Consider the following 18,826-nt stretch of genomic DNA (forward strand, 5'->3'; position numbering starts at 1 on the left):
AAGGCTCCAAATGCTTTAGGAACTCAGATTATGCATAAGACAGAGGAGTAAGTTGACAGCAGAGAGCTTTTACTGAAAACATACCTACTGCAGGCTCTGTTCTAAGTAGACATGGATTATCTTATTTCACTGCTCACAATATCCACCAAGGTAAGTTTCATTATCATCCCCATTTCACAGATGGGAAAAGAGACTTGCCCAAGGCCAAGGGACTGAGATTTGCACATGGATCCAATACAGCCTCCCCACGTTTAGCCTGCATCCTGAGTTGCTTCTAGTGACTGCATGGCCAGGGACCTGGGAAACAGATATAATATAGTACAAATATGTATACAGTTGCCTACATAAGAATGAGTTCTGTTCTGAGAGCCCATATGTAGTTCAAATTTTTTTGTAAGTCCAACAAAGTTAGCCTAATCACCCACCTATCACAGTTAGATATGTAGTGCTGTGCTTTAGTCGATCATTCATGTCCAACTCTTTGAAACCCCATGGACTGCAGCCTGCCAGGCTCCTCTGTCCATGGGCTTTCGCGGGCAAGAATACTGGAGTGGGTTGCCATGCTCTTCTCCGGGGAATCTTCCCAACCCAGGGATTGAACCCAAATCTCCCACATTGCAGGTGGATTCTTTACCGACTGAGCCACTAGGGAAGTCCAACTATGTAGTACTGTACTGTAATAGATTCATAATACTTTTTACATAAATAATACATAAAAAAACAAACACAAAAGTAAAACTTTAAATGTTACAGGACAGTAGCTTGGGGGGTGGGGGAGCTTCCCAGGTGGCGCTAGTGATAAAGAATCCACCTGCCAGTGCAAGAGACATAAGAGATGCACGTTTGATCCCTGGGTCAGGATGATCCCCTGGAGAAGGAAATGGCAACCCATTCCAGTATTCTTGCCTGGAAAATCCCATAGAGGAACCTGGCAGTCTACTGTCCACGGGGTCACGAAGAGTCAGACACAACTGAGCAACTGAGCACACAGCACACACACCTTGAAAAGTAAAGTATTCCAGTGTAGCTGGCATACAGGGGCTGGCATTGAGCGGACAGGTGAGAAGAGTTACTGACTGGAGTATTGCCAGCAATAGGAGTCGGAGGGGAAGCTATGATTTCACTCACGCCTGACTCCTTGGAAAAGACCCTGATGCTGGGAAAGATTGAAGGCAGGAGAAGGGGATGACAGAGGATGAGATAGTTGGATGGCATCACTGACTCGATGGACATGAGTTTAAGCAAGCTCCAGGAGTTGGTGATGGACAGGGAGGCCTGATGTGTTGCAGTCCATGGGGTTGCAAAGAGTCGGACATGACTGAGCGACTAAACTGACTGACTGAGGTTGAAAGAATGCATGCTTACATCTCTGAAAGTTCACAACTTGAGGGTTCGTATATAGTGGACTTACTGTAGAGTGAAATAAAAGACCAACCTGAATCACTTCTGTTCTTCATTTAAAGCACTCAAAATTTGGTTTCCAGCCACTGATGTAGTAACAGTTCAGTGGATATTTTCTCGAATGAAGCCCTATAAGGATGGTATAAGCAGGTGAACAGGCATCATGGCAGGCAGGCTGCTGCTCCCCAAGGCCCCCCCCACAGCACGCAGGGTACCATTTTCTCCTAAACCTGGAGGCCTCCCTCTGATTCTCATGGCAGTGCCCCTGGAGCACTGTCTCCCATGAGAATGCCACCATCACCAGAAATGACTTGTCATTTTTGGATGGGGTGGTCACTAATGTGCCCAACACTTTGCACATCCTTCCCTTAGGTTTTATAACTTCTCATTGTGCAGATATATGATGGCTTTCCCATTGATATATCTTTATTTTCTTTGTTTCCATTTAGGTGTACTTTCTCTGGGGGCACTCAAAGGATATCATCCAGTCTTTCAAAACACTGGAAAGGTAAACATTGCGGGTAATCACTTACATGCTGGATTTAATGTTCGTTTAGAGCAAACAAAGCTAATCACCGCCATCTTACTTGGATTTAAAATATAAGAACCATTCTCTTCTCCATTCTGACAAGCAAAGCCTTCAGTTGTGGCCTGGAGAGGGGACCCTCTGCCTTTGGCCTCTTCTGGGACAGCCCTAAAAGTATGGTGATGTGAGTTGAATTTTGCCTCTGTTTTCTTAGAAACTTCCCCTTTGTGAGCCTCAGTTTTCCTCATCTGTAAAATGTGGATAATAGCATAGCCAGCCTTTGGGTACTGAATGCAGTAATTGATGTAGAGCTTGTTCCTGGCACAGAATAAGGACCCTGAGTGTTGGGTCTATTATTATGTCTGCCCGTCTTTCTCTTGAGATGATTGTGAGGATCAAGGGAGAGAATCTGTAGGCTAATGAGGTGAATTACCTACATGCAAACTATGATTATCAGGTAAGAAAGCCTCTGTGCACACATATAGAGGCATCAAGGGATCACTGTTTGCTTTCTGGAATGATCCCTCATCATATAAACTATCCATAAGGCACAAAAAAGTCCCCCAGTATCATTTGAAATGAAAACTGCTATTAAGAAGGTGACTTGCATATGAGCACTGGTTGGAACTATTTTATTGAAGTAGAGGGCTTTCCTGATAGCTCAGCTGGTAAAGAATCCACCTGCAATGCAGGGGACCCTGGTTTGATTCCTGGGTTGGGAAGATCTACCCACTCCAGTATTCTTGGGCTTCCCTTGTGGCTCAGCTGGTAAAGAATCCACCTGCAATGCAGGAGACCTGGGTTCGATCCCTGGGTTGGGAAGATCCCCTGGAGAAGGGAAAGCTATCCAGTCTAGTATTCTGGCCTGGAGACTTCCATTGACTAGAAATAACTGTCACCAACCTCATTATGCAAAAAGGATCTGCTCATCCAGCAGTGAGGCATCTATTGTGCTTCTACTGTGTGCTGAGCCTGATGCCAGGCAGTAGTGGTGATATGCAGAGGTAATGGGTCAAGGTACCCAGGCATCTGAGCATCATTGCAGGAGCGTGTGGACTGTCTGCTCCCCTGTACAGCCCCGAGCAGTGGCCTTGGCAGTGATCTTTAACTGCCATCTTAATTGTCCCTTGTGTTCAGCTGCTCTGTCATGTCTGACTTTTCATGACCCCGTGTACTGTAACCCACCTACGTCTCTTGCATCTCCTGTAGTGGCAGGTGGATTCTTTATTGCTGAGCCCCCAGGGAAGCCCCCAGACTACACTTGATCTTAGCCAAAAGCGAATTGTTCCTTAGGGCAGGACAAAGACTTCCCCATCCATCCTGGTGTTTCCTCTGGGCTCTGTCACGGTAACTATGGTAACGATTCTTCTCTGCATTACATGGATGTGGCAGCAGGTTCTAGCAGGTTAGGGGACTTCCCTGGATCTCCAGAGTGCAACTGGCTAGCCAGGGATTTCTACCCAGTGTCTCCTGTTTCATGTACTGGGCAGTGATGGGTGTGTGTGTCACCTGCTCCTTTTTCCATCACTGAGGCTGGGTTCGGCTCGTAGCTTGAGGAGAATGCTTGCTGATTTTGTTCTGGAGCGTGAGTTTCACTGTGTCTACTCCATAACATTCTTCTTAAAAAATGTAGTTTGTTTCCTGATAAAACTTGTAAGGACACAGTGGAAGTTAAAAATCACCATGATGCCACCATTATGGACTGAACATCTGTGTCTCTTTCAAATTCATGTGTTGGAGCCCTAACCCCCAAGGTGATGGGTATTTGGCGGTGGTGCCTTTGGGAAGTAATTAGGTCATGAGTTCATGAGGGTACAGTCCTCCTTATGGGATTAGTATCCACACAGAAAAGAGACACGTGATTAGCATCCCCTGCCCTGAGTATACCTGTGAGGACACAGTGACAGGCAGCCATCTGCAAGCCAGAAGAGAGGCTTCGTCAGAAACCAAGTCTGCTGGCACCTTGATCTTGGACGTTGAGCCTCTAGAACTGTGAACAATAAATGTCTGTTGTTTTGTTATAGCAGCCAGAGATTCCTCAGACAGCTGCTACCCACAGGTAACTACTATTCATATTTTGGTCTGTTTCCTTCCAGTCGTTTTTTCAGTGAATATATAGGAAATTTTTTTTCTTTTTACAATTGTGGTCCTGCTCTTCTTGGCTTTTCTTTTCATTTTGTCATTAACATTTCCCCTGACCTTTTCTACTCCATTATCTTTACCGATTGCATAAAGCGCCATTGCTATAGTTGATCAAATTATACAGCCCTGTTGTATTCGTCTCGGGCTGCCATGGTAGAGTACCACATGCTGGGCAGGGGAGCATGTGGTAAACAACAGAAACGGATCTTCTCACAATTCTGGAGGCTCCAAATCCAAGGTCAAGGTACCAGCAGGTTGGTTTCTGGTGAGGCTCTCTCCCTGACTTGCAGGCATTGCCTTTTTGCTATGTCTTCACCTGGCCTTTCCTCTGGGCATGGGGAGAGAGCTCTCTGGTGTCTCTTCCTCCTTTTATAAGAATACCAGTCCTATTGGATCTGGCCCCCACCGTTATGACCTCATTTAACCTTAATTACCTCCTTATATGGGCTTCCCAGGTGTCTCAGACAGTAAAGAATCTGCCTGCAATGCCAGAGAGCCAGGATAAATTTCTGGATCCAGATGATCCCCTGGACAAGGGAATTGTTACGCAATCCAGTATTCTTGCCTGGAGAATTCCATGGACAGAGGAGTGGGCTACAGTCCATGGGGTCGCAAAGAGTCAGACACAGCTGAGCGACTGCCACACACCTCCTTGTACACCATCTCCAAGTACAGTCACGTTGAGAGTTAGGGCTTCTACATATAAATTCTGAAGGGACCCAATCCAGTCCATAACACCTCTCACTGGACATTGAATTTGGAAGTTTTTGTCGTGATTATGAATAGTACTGTGATGAACATCTTCAGTTAAAAATACTTTTGAACACCTCTGATTCTTTTTTTTAAATGTATATTATTAAAGTATAGTTGATTTAGGGGCTTCCCAGGTGGTGCTAGCATTAAGGAACCCACCTGCCAATGCAGGAGATATAACAGACTCAGGCTCAATCCCTGGGTTGGGAAGATCCCCTGGAGGAGGGTGTGGCAACCCACTCCAGTATTCTTGCCTGGAGAATCCCATGGACAGAGGAGCCTGGTGGGCTACAGTTCATAGGGTCGCAAAGAGTTGGACACGACTGAGTGACTTGCCCCCACACAGTTGATTTCCAGTGTTGTGTTGATTTCTGCTGTACAGCACAATGATTCAGTTACACTTATAGATACATTCTTCTTCATATTCTTTTCCATAATAGTTTGTCACAGGATGTTGAATATAGTTTCCTGTGCTATATAGTAGGACCTTGTTGCTTATCCTCTGATTATTTTCTTGAGTTAAATCCCTGGAAGTAGAATTGTTGGGATAAAGGGTGAGATGTTCTCAACAAATGATTATTGGGCCACTTGTCCTACCAGGAACTCCTGGCTGAATAAAATGGGCTTTCCCATTCATAAAGCACTTTCATTTACATGTGTTACTTATGAGAGTGTCTCATGATAGCCCTGGCAGTTAGGGACAGTAGCTACAATCATGATCCTACTTAGCAGGTGAGGAGGCCGAGAAAGGAAGTGAATGTCCAAGGTCAGGCAGCTTACCTGTGCATAGCTGGGTGGGACCCGGATGCAGACTTTAAATCCAATGCTATTTCCACGGCATCACAGTGGCTCAGTGGCCATCTGGGTTTACTGGGTGAAATCTTTCTTTTTGATTAGTTGACATCATAGTATATTAGATATACTGGGGTTAACAAAAAATATTATTAAAATTATTTTCACGTGTTTCTTTTTACTGTTCTTTAAATGGGACTACTGGGAAATTAAAAAGTGTCTTTCTAATTAAAAATTAAATTTAAATTTAAACTAAAAATTAATTTAAAAATTTTTAAAATTTAAATTAAAAATTACCTCAGTGTCTTACATTATCTTCTTTGGGATAATGCTGCTCTAGGCCATGTACCCAGATATTTCCCACTGAGGTTTTCATCTAAAGGAATTCCAAAGGACTGGAACCTGGTCCTGCCTTGACCTTGTTCGTTGAGCGATTGGAGACAAGTCTCCCTGTCTTGGGACTCTTTCCTAAATTGGATAGTATATAGTTTGAACTAAACATTCTCATAGCTTGATTTAGCCTGTTATTTTTTTTAAATAGGGCAAAGCGTTAACCATTTTTGAGTTACTCATCACCTTTTGGTTTTAGATTTTTTAAAAACATTTTTATAAAAACTGTTTGTCATGCTGGGTGGCACATAGAATCTTAGTTCCTTGATTAGGTATCAGACTGGTGCCCTCTACAGTGGAAACGTGGAGTCTTAAGCACTGGACAGCCAGGGAAGTCCCCAGAGTTAAATGTCTCCAGAAAAATTGGAAGGTTTGATAATCCAAAATGTGCGTGGCAGCAAAGAGCTAGGGCTGAGTCAGGATCGTTCCCTCCAGATGGGAGCTGGCCACTCATTTAGCTACAGTCCCCACTGTAAGACGGAGTGTGGAGAAAAAGAGAGCGACCGGGGCAGTCAGGCAAGAAAAGGGAAATTTATTAGAGGGAAACGAGAGGGTGACTGGCCCTTACGGAACACGAGCGTCCTCCCTTTCTGATGGGGTCTTTCTTATATACCACCAATGAAAAATTCTCTGAAGGGATGGTTAATTTTTAACCTGTTGCTGAGTCCTGTGGTCACATAGCCAGAGGTCTGGAATTGGGGGGGTCTCGTAGCTTTGAGAAGGTAGGCACCAGCGGGGAAAACAGAACTTCGTTTGGGCAATTTGGTCAGTCTCAAGGGTCCTTGTGATTTTATTCTTTGTGAGGTCAACATAATGAGCCATTTCAACCATGAGCCCCCATGTGGACCCTATCACCCACCACTCCCTAATGCGTCCCAGGCCTGCTTTATTCATTGACACTTCCTGCCACGCCCTGGAGATTTCAGAACTTCCGACTCTTGGACTTACCCTTTTTTTCTGGTCTTTTGAGCCAATACTCCACTATCCATGCTTTTAGTACATACAGGGACTTTTCTCCTGATTTGATAATTCTTACAGGTTTGAGAGCTTTTCTTTTCTCAAGAGTGAAGTTTAGAGAAATAGCACTTCTGAAATCAGAGCTGGAAAGATAAACTGAGGTCAAAAAATGGCTCATGGAATCTTTCTCTTTCTTGTGGTCCGGGGTTACTCGATCCCAGTATGAGCAAGGCAGCCTGGCATGAGGAAATGTTTGCCGTTAGTTTGTGGGACAGTTTCCAGATCAACCAACCGGAGGCTGTCAGCTCCTGGGGAACGTGCGTGACAGAAAAACGCCTGCAGCCATGGGTGGCAGTGGTCTTACCTGCTTGGATTCTGTGGAACAGGGCTTAGGCAACGTCATTTGGACCAGGAAAGAGGAGAAGAAAGGGGAGCTGTGTGCATTATAAGTAAAAGAAAAGCCAGCCAGCCAGCCGGAGGCAAACAGTATTGTCTGCATTTGTCAAAGGCTCTATACATACAGTGCCTCCCAGGTGCCCTGGGGAAGGCTGGCCACAATCTGGAGCAAATGGATGAGTACAAGGGGCAGACAGATGGGCAAACACCTGACTCAGACTGCCCACCCGCACCCCTCTGTCGCTGCTGCCTTCTCCACTTGCGCCTGGACATTGGGAAATGGCCAAAGGAAGCTACAGTTCAAATAAGGAAAGACTTGGCTTGCGAGTGTTCATGGGAGCCCCAGAGGAATCATCTGGGTTAAAACTCAGAGAAGCAAGGTCAGGGATGAGGACCCAACTGTACTGTTTTTCCTGTAGGTAGATCATGGACAAGCATGCTCTTGGTTAAAGGGGGCTTGCATCCTCTGGGCCTCTGCTCTGCCACTGGGAAGTGATCAGTTAGAAGCTTCAAGGAATCTCCTTCTCAAATCACCTGTATTTGCTGCACTTGCTTCATGCAAGGCCCATTGTTAAGCACCCTAGAAGTGACCAGTGTGAACACATGTTAAACTGGCAGCCATGCAGAGACTTTGGAGGCTCTGAAACAGACTGTGACTCCATTGGAACCATACTGCCCTAGTTCCCTCCCCTGTCCTCCAGAGTCCAGAGTCATCCCTTTTCTTCTTCCTTAGGAGGCAGTGTGGTCAGAGGCAGGGATAGAACTCTACTCAGACTAGAATAGCCTTGTGCTTGCTAATTTTTGAACTCCAAATGTGGCTATTTACTCTATTTGTGAAATAGTAGTGTAGTGTTAGTTGCTCAATCGTGTCTGGCTTTTTGTGATCCCGTGCACTGTAGCCTACCAGGCTCCTCTGTCCATGGGATTCTCCAGGCAAGAATACTGGAGTGGGCTGCCATGCTCTCCTTCAGGGGATCTTCCTGACCCAGAGATTGAACCCGGGTCTCCCATATTGCAGGCAGATTCTTTACCATTTGAATAATATGGCCTAATTCCTAAACCTGGGCTTCCCTGGTGGCTCATCTGGTAAAGAATTTGTCTACAACGTGGGAGACCTGGGTTCAATCCCTGCATTGGGAAGATGCCCTGGAGGAGAGCATGGCAACCCACTCTGGTATTCTTGCCTGGAGAATCCCATGGACAGAGGAGCCTGGCGAGCTGCAGTCCATGGGGTTGCAAAGAGTCAGACATGACTGAGCAACTAAACACAGCAACATTCCTAAACCTGTCTGAAACTCCAGCTGCTAAACAGTGTTGTCACAGAATAGGCTTTCTGAATGTTTCCACTCTGCCTCCTTCAGTGGGTGAGGGTTTCATCCCGTGTTGGTTGCTTCATGGTTACAAGACAGCTGCCACAACTCCAGCTTTCATGTCTACATTCAAGGCCGGGAAAAAGGGGGAAAAGGAGACTAAAGAGGCTTTTCTCGTTCTGTTGTCTTCCATCAAGAAACTGGAAGCTTTTCCGTAGTGCCAGTAGACTTCACCTCACATCCTATTGGCCAGAATGACCATGCCTAATTGCAAGGAAGGCCAGATATCAAGTCTGTGGTTTGTTTTGGTGTCTTTGAAGTAAATGGTAAGACAGAGGGGATTGATAATGACCATTGGGTTGGCAACCCAACAGTAAGGACGTACCGAACTCTCCAGATGTCCAATGTAGCCCTTTTATCTTTTCTTAATTGTCCTCTTCCCTTCTGGAAGAAAGGGTTTGGAGTATGGTGGGGTTGGTTGCCTGCTTTTAGTAAATTTCCATCCCTCTGTCCCTGCTTTCAAGACCCAGGGCTTTTTTTTTTCCCTTTTGTCCTGTAGACAATGAATTGAGTCCTGGCAGGTTCAAGATTAAGGCAGAGTGCCAAGACTGTGGTTTTGGAAGGTTCCATGCAACTGCTTCTCCTAGCCAGACAGGGGACCCACCCAGAGCTTGAGTTGCCAGATGAAACCGCAATCACTGCAAAGAAAGAGTCGTGTGTATATGTGTGCACATGTGTGCATGCATAGAAAGTCTCCACCTCATCTCTTGGGCTCAGAGTTTCCCAGGGCTGCTCGTGCAGTGAGTCCTTGTGTTTTTCAGGTTTGGGGTGATCCACTCAGTGTTCACCAACCTGCTTCTCTGGGCTAACAGCGTCCTGAATGAGTCAAAGCACCAACTTAACGAACACAAGGAACGACTCATCACCCTGGGCTTTGGGAACATAACTATAGGTGAGTGATAAGAGATGCCTGGCTGTCATGTTGGAACAGCTGGGAAACCTCAGAGACAGAGGGATGGGTTTCAAAGACCTCCAGGGTCCACCCAACTGAACATCGGCCATACAATCCCCTGTTGAAAATCTTTCAAAACCTCCTAAGTCTTTCATCCTGCCTCCATAAGTAGGGTGTGCTGAGCGTAATTAAAGGGTTCTTCAGTGGCTCGTCAGACCCAAGGATCATCATTTTGATCACCGTTTCTCATGGTTCAGTTTGGTATGGAGGTGAATGTCTTTATTTACAACTGCAGAAGATTGGTGGTTGTTACTGTTTATGTTTTTAATTAAACCTCTATGACCAGTGCTTTCTACTACAAGTATAGCATTTAAAAATCCATAGATGTCTAATTGTATGTTGTGGTTAATTGGTTTTTGCTCATTTGAAGTTTTTATTTAACTCTACTTGGTTTATAATTTTGGCCCATCTTTATTCCTCCTTGTACCTATTTGAGCACCTGTAGTGTGAATCTTTTCATTTTCTTCCAAAGTTCTCTTTTGGAATCTATCTGTCAATTTGATCTTAGAGCATTGGAGTTGAGAAGAGTGTGGGGTAGAGGAAGGTACAATGCCCAGGGGACTGATACCTCAGGTTTGGGTCCTATGCCTATCAAGTTTTGGCTGTGTGACCTTTGGGCACCATTCAACCACTCTGAGCCTCTCTTTTCTCATTCATAACATGAGGGGGCTTGAACCACATACTTTCCATGAGTCCTTCCAGCATTAATGTACTGCATATCTGTCCTCTCTGTACAAACCCAGATCAGTCACAAAGAGAACTTTAAACCTGTTTCCTCACCAGTGGGGTGAGGATGACAAAATCAGGGTACACACTATATTTCTTCACCACCTCCAATCAGCAGCCTACTCTTGGGAAGGTCATGCTCCTTGAGCCTCATTTCCTCATTGGAATCAGTAATAGTAACAACAATGACAACAATAACAACATGTTTTGTTAAGCATTCTCTGAGTGGCTGGAACATTAAACTCTTGTCCCAACACTTGGAGGTAGGCAACACTGACCTTACTATATGGATGAAATGACTGGGCCACAGAGAAGTTAAGTGACTAACCCAAGATCACACAGTGAGTAGACGATTGAGCCAGGATTTGAATCATAGCAATGTGGCTCCAGAGACCTTGGTGAAGGTGGGATTAGATTAATTTATAAAAAAGGAAACTTTGTCAACTCTAACATTCTATTAATCTGAACCTTTTTCTTCTGAGTTCTTCCTTGTCTTTTGCATCATACAGTCTAATGATGTATGGTTAGGTTACAAATGGTAGGGAAACTCCTTATGTATTGAAAATTGCAGTGCTCTGCAAAAGTAAGGCAGATTACTCCTGGGCATATATATATACACACACACTCAGACAAAGCTATAATTCAAAAAGATACATGCAGCCCTATGTTCATAGCAGTGCTATTTACATTAGCCAGGACATAGAAGCAACCTAAATGTCCATTGAGAGATGAATGGATAAAGAAGCTGTGGTACATATATACAATGGAATATTACTCAGCCATAAAAAGAATGAAACAATGCCATTTATAGAAACATGGATGGACCTAGAGATTATCATACTAAGTGAAGTAAGTCAGCCAGAGAAAGATGAATATATATTACTTGTATGTGGAATCTAAAATATGACACGAACGAACTTATCAACTAAACAGGAACAGATTCACAGACATAGAGAACAGGCTTCTTGTTGCCAATGGGGAGGGGAATAGGGGAGGGAAGGACTGCGAGTTTGGAATTAGCAGATAAAAGAACAAGTGAGGGTAGTTAATGCTACCATAAAGCCTTTTTTGCCTGATTTTATAAGTAGTATATGCATATCATAAATTAAAGCAATGGCAAAATGTAAAGAAAAAAAATCCACAATAACACCTACTGAGAAGTGCAGCTAAATGCTGTTAACATCTGGTTAGTTTTTGGTAGTGTGCTGTGTATTTGTAGTTGAGATCATACGGTATATATTCAATCATTTTTTTCTACCACCTACAGTAAGAAATAGATTTTACATTGCAACCCAAATGCCCTTATGTCTACATGTATATTCCCATGAAATAATAATCATACTATATCAAAGATACTCAAATTTCTATTGTGTTTGATTCCATTCAGTCAATCCTATTTTATTCCATTGCAATTCCATTAAAAAATATTGGCTGCTGTCCTTTAAACTGAGCTCACAACTGAATTCCAGGTTGTGGTACGCATTTAAAAATACTGGATATACAATTTGTTCTTACTTTTCCCCTCATTGTTATTGTAGCATAATTATTTTCTTACATCATTAAAACACAGAATTGTTATTTTTTAATCTTTAAAAATTTTTTAATTTATTTTTAATTGAAGGATAACTGCTTTACAATTTGTGTTGCTTTCTGCAATACATCAGCATGAATAAGCCACAGGTATACGTATGTCCCCTCCCTCCTGAACCCCTCTCACCTTCCACCCCATCCCACTACTCTAGGTTGTCATAGACACAATTATAATTTTTAATGGCTGCCTACTATTCCATTATACTATTCCATTTCCTTCTCCTGGGGATCTTCCCAACCCAGGAATCAAACCCCGGTCTCCTGCATTACGGGTTTGATTCCTGGGTTGGGAAGATCCCCTGGAGAAGGAAATGGCAACCCACTCCAGTATTCTTGCCTGGAGAATTCCTTGGGCAGAAGAGTCTGACAGGCTACAGTCCATGGCGTTGCAAGAGTTGGACATGACTTAGCGACTAAACCACCACCGCTATTCCATTATAAAGATGTATGATAGCATTCATCTAATTTTTTAAATTCATCTAATTAACCCATTATAAAATCCATCTGCTGCTGTTAAGTCACTTCAGTCATGTCCGACTCTGTGCGACCCCATAGACGGCAGCCCACCAGGCTCCCCCATCCCTGGGATTCTCCAGGCAAGAACACTGGAGTGGGTTGCCATTTCCTTTTCCAATGCATGAAAATGAACAGTGAAAGTGAAGTCACTCAGTCGTGTCCGACCCTCAGAGACCCAGTAGACTGCAGCCTTCCAGGCTCCTCCATCCATGGGATTTTCCAGGCAAGAGTACTGGAGTGGGGTGCCATAAAATCCATCTAATGCTTTCTAAATTGTGCCACATTGAGTGCTTCTGTTTCTTTCTCAGAAACACACAACAAAATTTTACCTAATGCTTTGATTATATTTTTGACTTGTCCCCTAGAATAGATTGGAATTATAGGCCATAGACTTTACACCAACTTTAAGGCTTTTGTTGCATATTTAATTATTTACTTACAGCATTTCCCCTCCTTGTTATGAAATGGTCCTTTATACAATCACCAAGTTTCTTCCAGAAGATGGGACTTGTCTCTTGCCACACTTGCTGGCTTCAGATATTCTCAAGAGGAAAATCTTTACTAATAAGAGACATTTTCCCTCACAACGTTGTTCTTGAAAAAGTAATTTTAAAATAATGCATGTCAATCATATTCATATAGAAAGCTTAGAAAATACAGTGAAGCAAAACCTAAAGGAAAACTTACACAAATATGTCAATTATATCTCAATAAAACTGCAAAAAAGATACTTTGAGATGTTTCTTTTACTGAAAGAAAGAAAATAGAAAAGCAAACCAAAGAAAAATCACCTGCTGTTTTTCCACCCAGTGATAACCATTGTTAACATTTTAGTCTGTGGCCTTCTAGACTTCTTCTACGTCTGTCTATCTCCCTGTCTCTCTATGTCACCTTTATATCTATAACTTATAAAAAGAGAGTCATGCTCTAGCCTCTTTGGCAAGCTGCTTTTGTTCACCAGTATCTTCTGAACATCTTTGTATGTTGGTAAGTAGATTTCTACAATACCATTTCCAATGGTTGGACAACATTCTGATGTCTGGAGAAGATCTAATTCACGTAATTAGTACTCTCTGGGGGACATTCACGGCTGTCAAGTTAGACAGGATATTCAGCATGACAATAAGCCATGACACAAAGCTTTTCATTCAATTGGCAAACCCAACCATGCATCCATAGTGACAATATTTCTTTGTGGTTTTCCATGTCATCACATGAACATGCTAATCGCCCTCCCCTGTGATCTGCCTCCCCTAGTTTTAGATGACCACACGCCTCCGTGTAACTGCACACCCCCGACCCTCTGTCTGGCCATCTCCCACGGGATGTACTACCTCTATCCTTTCAACATAGAGTATCAGATCCTGGCCTCCACGATGCTCTACGTCCTGTGGAAAAACATCGGGCGCAAGGTCGACAGTCACCAGCATCGGAAGATGCAGTTCAGGTCGCACGGGGTCCTGCTGGGCTCGGTCCTGGGCCTGACCGTGCTGGCCACCACCATCGGGGTCGTGGTGGTGTATCTGATCCAGATCGGTCGTTCCAAAACCAAGAGCGAGGCGGCACTCATCATGTTCTACCTGTATGCCATTATCTTGCTGATGCTTATGGGGGTGGCAGGGCTAGTTGGGATCCGGATTTATAGGCTAGATGAGCAGTCACTAGACGAGTCCAAAAACCCGGCCCGCAAACTGGATGCAGACTTGCTGGTGGGCACCGCCTCTGGCTCCTGGTTCATCTCCTGGGGTTCCATCCTGGCCATACTTTGCGCTGAGTCCCACCCTCCATACACCTGGTACAACCTGCCCTACTCCATCCTGGCTATTGTCGAGAAATACATCCAGAACCTCTTCATCATTGAGTCCATTCACCGAGAGCCGGGGAAGCTCTCCGAAGACATTAGAACCCTGCGGGTGGTCACAGTCTACAATGGCAATGCCACGTCTCTCCCTTCTTCCTGCCTCAAGAATGGACCTATGGCCGGGGACATGGCTCCCCAGGCCCTTGAGATGCTGCCTGCGGCCAATGGAAATACATGTCTGAGAGAAGTCGGTGAAAAAGAGAAAGAGGATAAAAGCTGGGAAAGGGCCCAGGGCTCAGCCTGCCACTCCTGTTTCCTGCAGGACAATGCCCAGAGAAGAGTCTTGAGGAATATTGCAGCTTTTTTGTTCCTCTGCAATATTTCGGTAATCTGCATCATTATTTCTTTATTTTAAAAAATTGATAAATCTATTTTCCCTGCTGTTTTTGAATGAGGAGTGAAGGCAGCTTATAATCAAAATAATTTAAGTGTAAGGTTAAAATATTAGGCTGGAACATAGGCTTATATTCTGTCAATATAAATCCATGTACTGAGTATCTGTGTGCCAGGGGCTGGGGTGGGAACTAAGAATTAATTAAAGGTGAGAAAACTCAATCTCTTTCCTCAAAAAGGTCATAGTATTTGTGGGAGAAGGAGACAAGGAAAAAAATATAAAAATATAAAAAAAAATATAGTGAAGACGGCAAAGGCTGGGACAGGACTATGTGCAAGGTAGAATGGGAGTGTGGATTCAGGGAGGGACTTGAATGAGCAAGGGGTGCTTAAGGTGAGACATAGTCTTAATGAGGAGTGCTTTTGGCTGTAAGTAGTAGAAAGCTTGATAAGTAGTATTTTCAGTCTTAAGAATTCTGGAAGTTGGCTGCTCAGGGTTGGCCTGGCAGCTGAACCCTATCATCAAGGATCCAGGCACTGTTCGCCTTTCTGCTTGACTGTCTCTGGTGTAGTGCTTGTTGCCACATGGTCACAGGATGGCTGCAGTAGCGCCAGTCATCACGCCTGTGTTCAAGACAGGAAGACAGAGGGAAGGACTGGTGCCAGGCAATGTCTGTGATTGATGTGAACACCCCTAACTACCAGGGAGGATGGGGAAGTGGATGCTTTGCTTTCTAGCCCCTATGATGGAAGGTGAAAAGGAAGATGAAGATGTACAGACGGCCATTCAGTACTGCCTGTCTCAGCCTCTATGAATGGTTGGAAGTCTGCCAACTGTAGTCAAGGCAAGGAAAAGCCTTGGGGCAGAGGGCACATGATCTGCAAAGGCACAGAGACATAGGATACCATGGCCTATTTGGAGAGCACTAGCAGCTTAGCATGAATTCCATCCATGTGAAGCAGAGCAGGAAACAGGATCGAGTGTGTGGTTCGATGGATCTGGCTTAAGCAGAGCTTCATAAGCCTGCCTGAGTCCGGTCTTCATGCTGAGGGTGGTAGAGGACCTTCTCAGACCTTCGTGTTTTGGAATGATGTCCTTGCAGCAGTGTGCCAGAAGGATGGAGAGAGATAAGATCAAAGATCAGAGAAGCTGGTACAGAAGCCCCCACAGCTGCCTAGAGAGGAAATGATGGGAACTTCAACCAGGGCAGTGCCAGTGGGGATGGAGAGAATTGTATAGAATTTATCTCACTTGGTGTGAGGACCCTCAGGTTCATCTGACTTGAGTTCCTGGGTGGATGATGATGCTATTTATGGAGGCTGAGGGTCTCTCGATGGGGAGGAGGCTTTGGAGGGGGGCTCAGGAGGAGGGTGAGTTTAGTACTGAACAAATTCAATGGTAAGGTCTGTCTAGATATCACCAACAGGCAGATTTTTTTTTTTTTTGGTTTTCTATTGCTGTGTAATCAGTGACCCCAAATACATGACAAAAGCAACAACCATTTTATTATATCTGATTACTCTGTGGGTTAGGAAAGCTGGCAGGGCTTGGCAGGACTTTTCTCACTGTATCAGCTGAAGCTGGTGGTAGGGTTGGAAAGACCACGATCTGGCACCTTGGGTGGGGGAGGCCGAAAGGCTGGATTCAGCGTTGCAGCGTCTGCATGGGGGTTCTCCAGCACGGTGGTCTTGGGGGAGGTGGACTTCTTAGATGGCGGCTCAGTACCCCAGAGCCAAGCTTCCAGGGGATTGGAAGTTCCTTTCCTCCCCATCCCATCCCTCAGGGTCATCCTGGTGCACCGGCCCTGAGTACCCTGTATCATGCATGGAACTTGGACTGGCAATCAGTCTTTTAAGGCCTGGTGTGGACATTGCACGGCACTGTTTCTACTGGATTTTATGGGTCCAGCAGTGACAGCATCCTTCCAGACTCAAGGGAAGGGGGCAGAGGTCTGCCTCCCAGGGGGATAAGTAGCAAGAATTGCAGCCAACGTCACAGCAGATGGAAAGGTCTGGATTTCAGGAAAGAGGCTTATAATCTCTTCTTCTCATTTTCCCTCCTACCCTCCTCCCCTTTCTTCCTCCCTTCCTGAAAATAGAGCTGTGGTTGCCTACTGAGGGCCAGCACTGCTGTGAGTCACAAGGGTACCACGTGCCCCAGAATGTTGGTCTTCCTACTATGGGGCTTACAAACAAGATGGCAGGACTAGCAACAAGAGTCAAGTAGGAAAAACGCCCATAGTGATGCGTACCCTGCAGAGAACTACAAGGAAGGGTGTGTACGGTGGTGCTTGGATGCCTGAGGTTGATCAGAAGGCCGGGCTGCTGGGAAAGGCTCTCTCAGGAGATGGGATTAGAGCCTAGGGCTGAACAGAGAAGGAGTCATGGGTGCTCCAGGTAGAGGAGAGAGCCATGCAAAATCCTGGCTGGGAGAGCTTGCCTCCTTCCAGAAGAGGAGGAAGTGCATGTGACCATGTGGGCGGGTGGGGGGCCATCTGGGCAGCAGGGTTGGGGGATGGTAAGGAATCATCTAACAGGGCTCTGCCATTCTGTTTAGGGGTAGATTATTTTTTAAAAATATGCTGTGAAGCCTTTGGGAGTTTAACCAGAAAAGGGACACCATCTTACATAAATAATCTGGTGCTGAGTGGTGAACAGACTGTGGGCTGGGAGCATAAGCGGTGCGGGGGGCCCACTGACGGTCCAGGTGAGAGATGGGGGTGGCGGCCTGGCGGGTAGAGTGGAGAGAGATGGGTGGATTGAGGATGCTGTTTCGGAGGCAGAGTCATCAAGATTTACTGATGGATCAGATGGTAGGCGGGTGGTTATGAGAGCAAATCAGAAGACCAGGATGACACTGGAGTTTTGTTGAGCCCCTGGGAAGAAGGTGTTGCCAAGGAGATGGGGAGAAATGGGAATGTAATATTGAGTTTGAGATATGTTGTAGACAGCTGAGTAGCCTGTGAGATATATGATCCTGGAATTCCAAGGGTGGACCAGGCTGGTGATTTGGATTGGGAAGTCATGGGCCCACAGCTGGTATGTACAACCTGGACTGGGTGAAATCACTGGGATCATGGGTGTAGGGAAGAGAGGACCCGGGAATGAATGAGCTCTGGGACCAGCCAACACTGAGAGACAGCAAAGGAAGAGGAGCCAGCCAAGGAGGCAAGAAAAACCAGCTGGCGTGGGAGGAATACTTCTAAGGACCCAGAACCCAGAACCCAAAGCTAGAGATATAAGCCTGAGAGGTTTCTGTGTGGAGATGTGAATGAAAGTCACTTGTATCAGTTACCCACTGATGTGTAAGAAATGACCCCCAATTCAGCAACTTAACACAACGGACATTTATCATTGCACAGCTGTTCTGGGTCAGGAAGCTGAGCGTGGCTTAGCTGGGCGACTCTACTCTGGGTCCCTCACAGGCTGTAGTCAAACTGTCTGCTGGGGCTGCAGTCATTCCCTGGCTTGGCTGTTTTGGGGAAAGGGGTCTATTTCTAAACTCATATATGCAGCTGTGAGTTTATGTGGCTCATATATGTGGACTCAATTCCTGGTGAGTTGTTGGGCTGAGGGCTTGAGTTCCTTGCTGGCTGCGAGCCTGAGACTCACCCGCCCCACGGTTCCTGGCTACATGGCCTCTCCATAGGGTGGCTCATGTGGAATCTGGCTTCCCCTTGTGGTTCACATGGCAGTCAGTTTCCTCTTGTGGCTCACGTGGCAGCTGGTTTCCTCTGGTGGCTCATGTGGCAGCTGGCTTCCATTCTTGTGGGAGGGGGTGAGCAAGATGGACTCCAGAGTCCTTTTGTAACCTAACCTCAGTAGTGACATCGCATGACTGGTGTCATATTCTTTGGATCAGTCCAACTCACAGCTTTGGAGGGGGCTCCATGGAACATGAATCCCAGGAGGTGGGACCTTTGCAGGGGGTCACCTGAGAGCCTGCCTGCCACAGTGTGGGGATAGAGGAAGTTGCAGAAGTGTTGGTGTGAGAGAGAAGCAGGTCTAGGAGCCTGAGAATTTAAGGGGAGGTGGAGGAGAAGTTGGAACAGGAAGGCTGAGAAGGGGGAACCAAGGTATAGGTTCCACGAGCAACAAATATAATAGGTTACTGCTCTATG

General features: G+C 45.4%; 1 protein-coding gene across 1 annotated transcript in view; it reads left to right on the top strand.

Moving 5' to 3' along the window:
• Positions 1–18,826, top strand: part of OTOP1 (otopetrin 1) — a 44,865-nt gene that overhangs the window by 23,437 nt on the left and 2,602 nt on the right. Inside the window, exons 3-5 of the mRNA XM_055587522.1 lie at positions 1,851–1,909; positions 9,489–9,619; positions 13,769–14,697. Coding sequence (XP_055443497.1) covers positions 1,851–1,909; positions 9,489–9,619; positions 13,769–14,697 — 1,119 coding nt within the window. The remainder of the gene's footprint in view (positions 1–1,850; positions 1,910–9,488; positions 9,620–13,768; positions 14,698–18,826) is intronic.

The sequence above is a fragment of the Bubalus kerabau genome, chromosome 7 (assembly GCF_029407905.1).
Source record: "Bubalus kerabau isolate K-KA32 ecotype Philippines breed swamp buffalo chromosome 7, PCC_UOA_SB_1v2, whole genome shotgun sequence".
Taxonomy (NCBI): domain Eukaryota; kingdom Metazoa; phylum Chordata; class Mammalia; order Artiodactyla; family Bovidae; genus Bubalus; species Bubalus kerabau.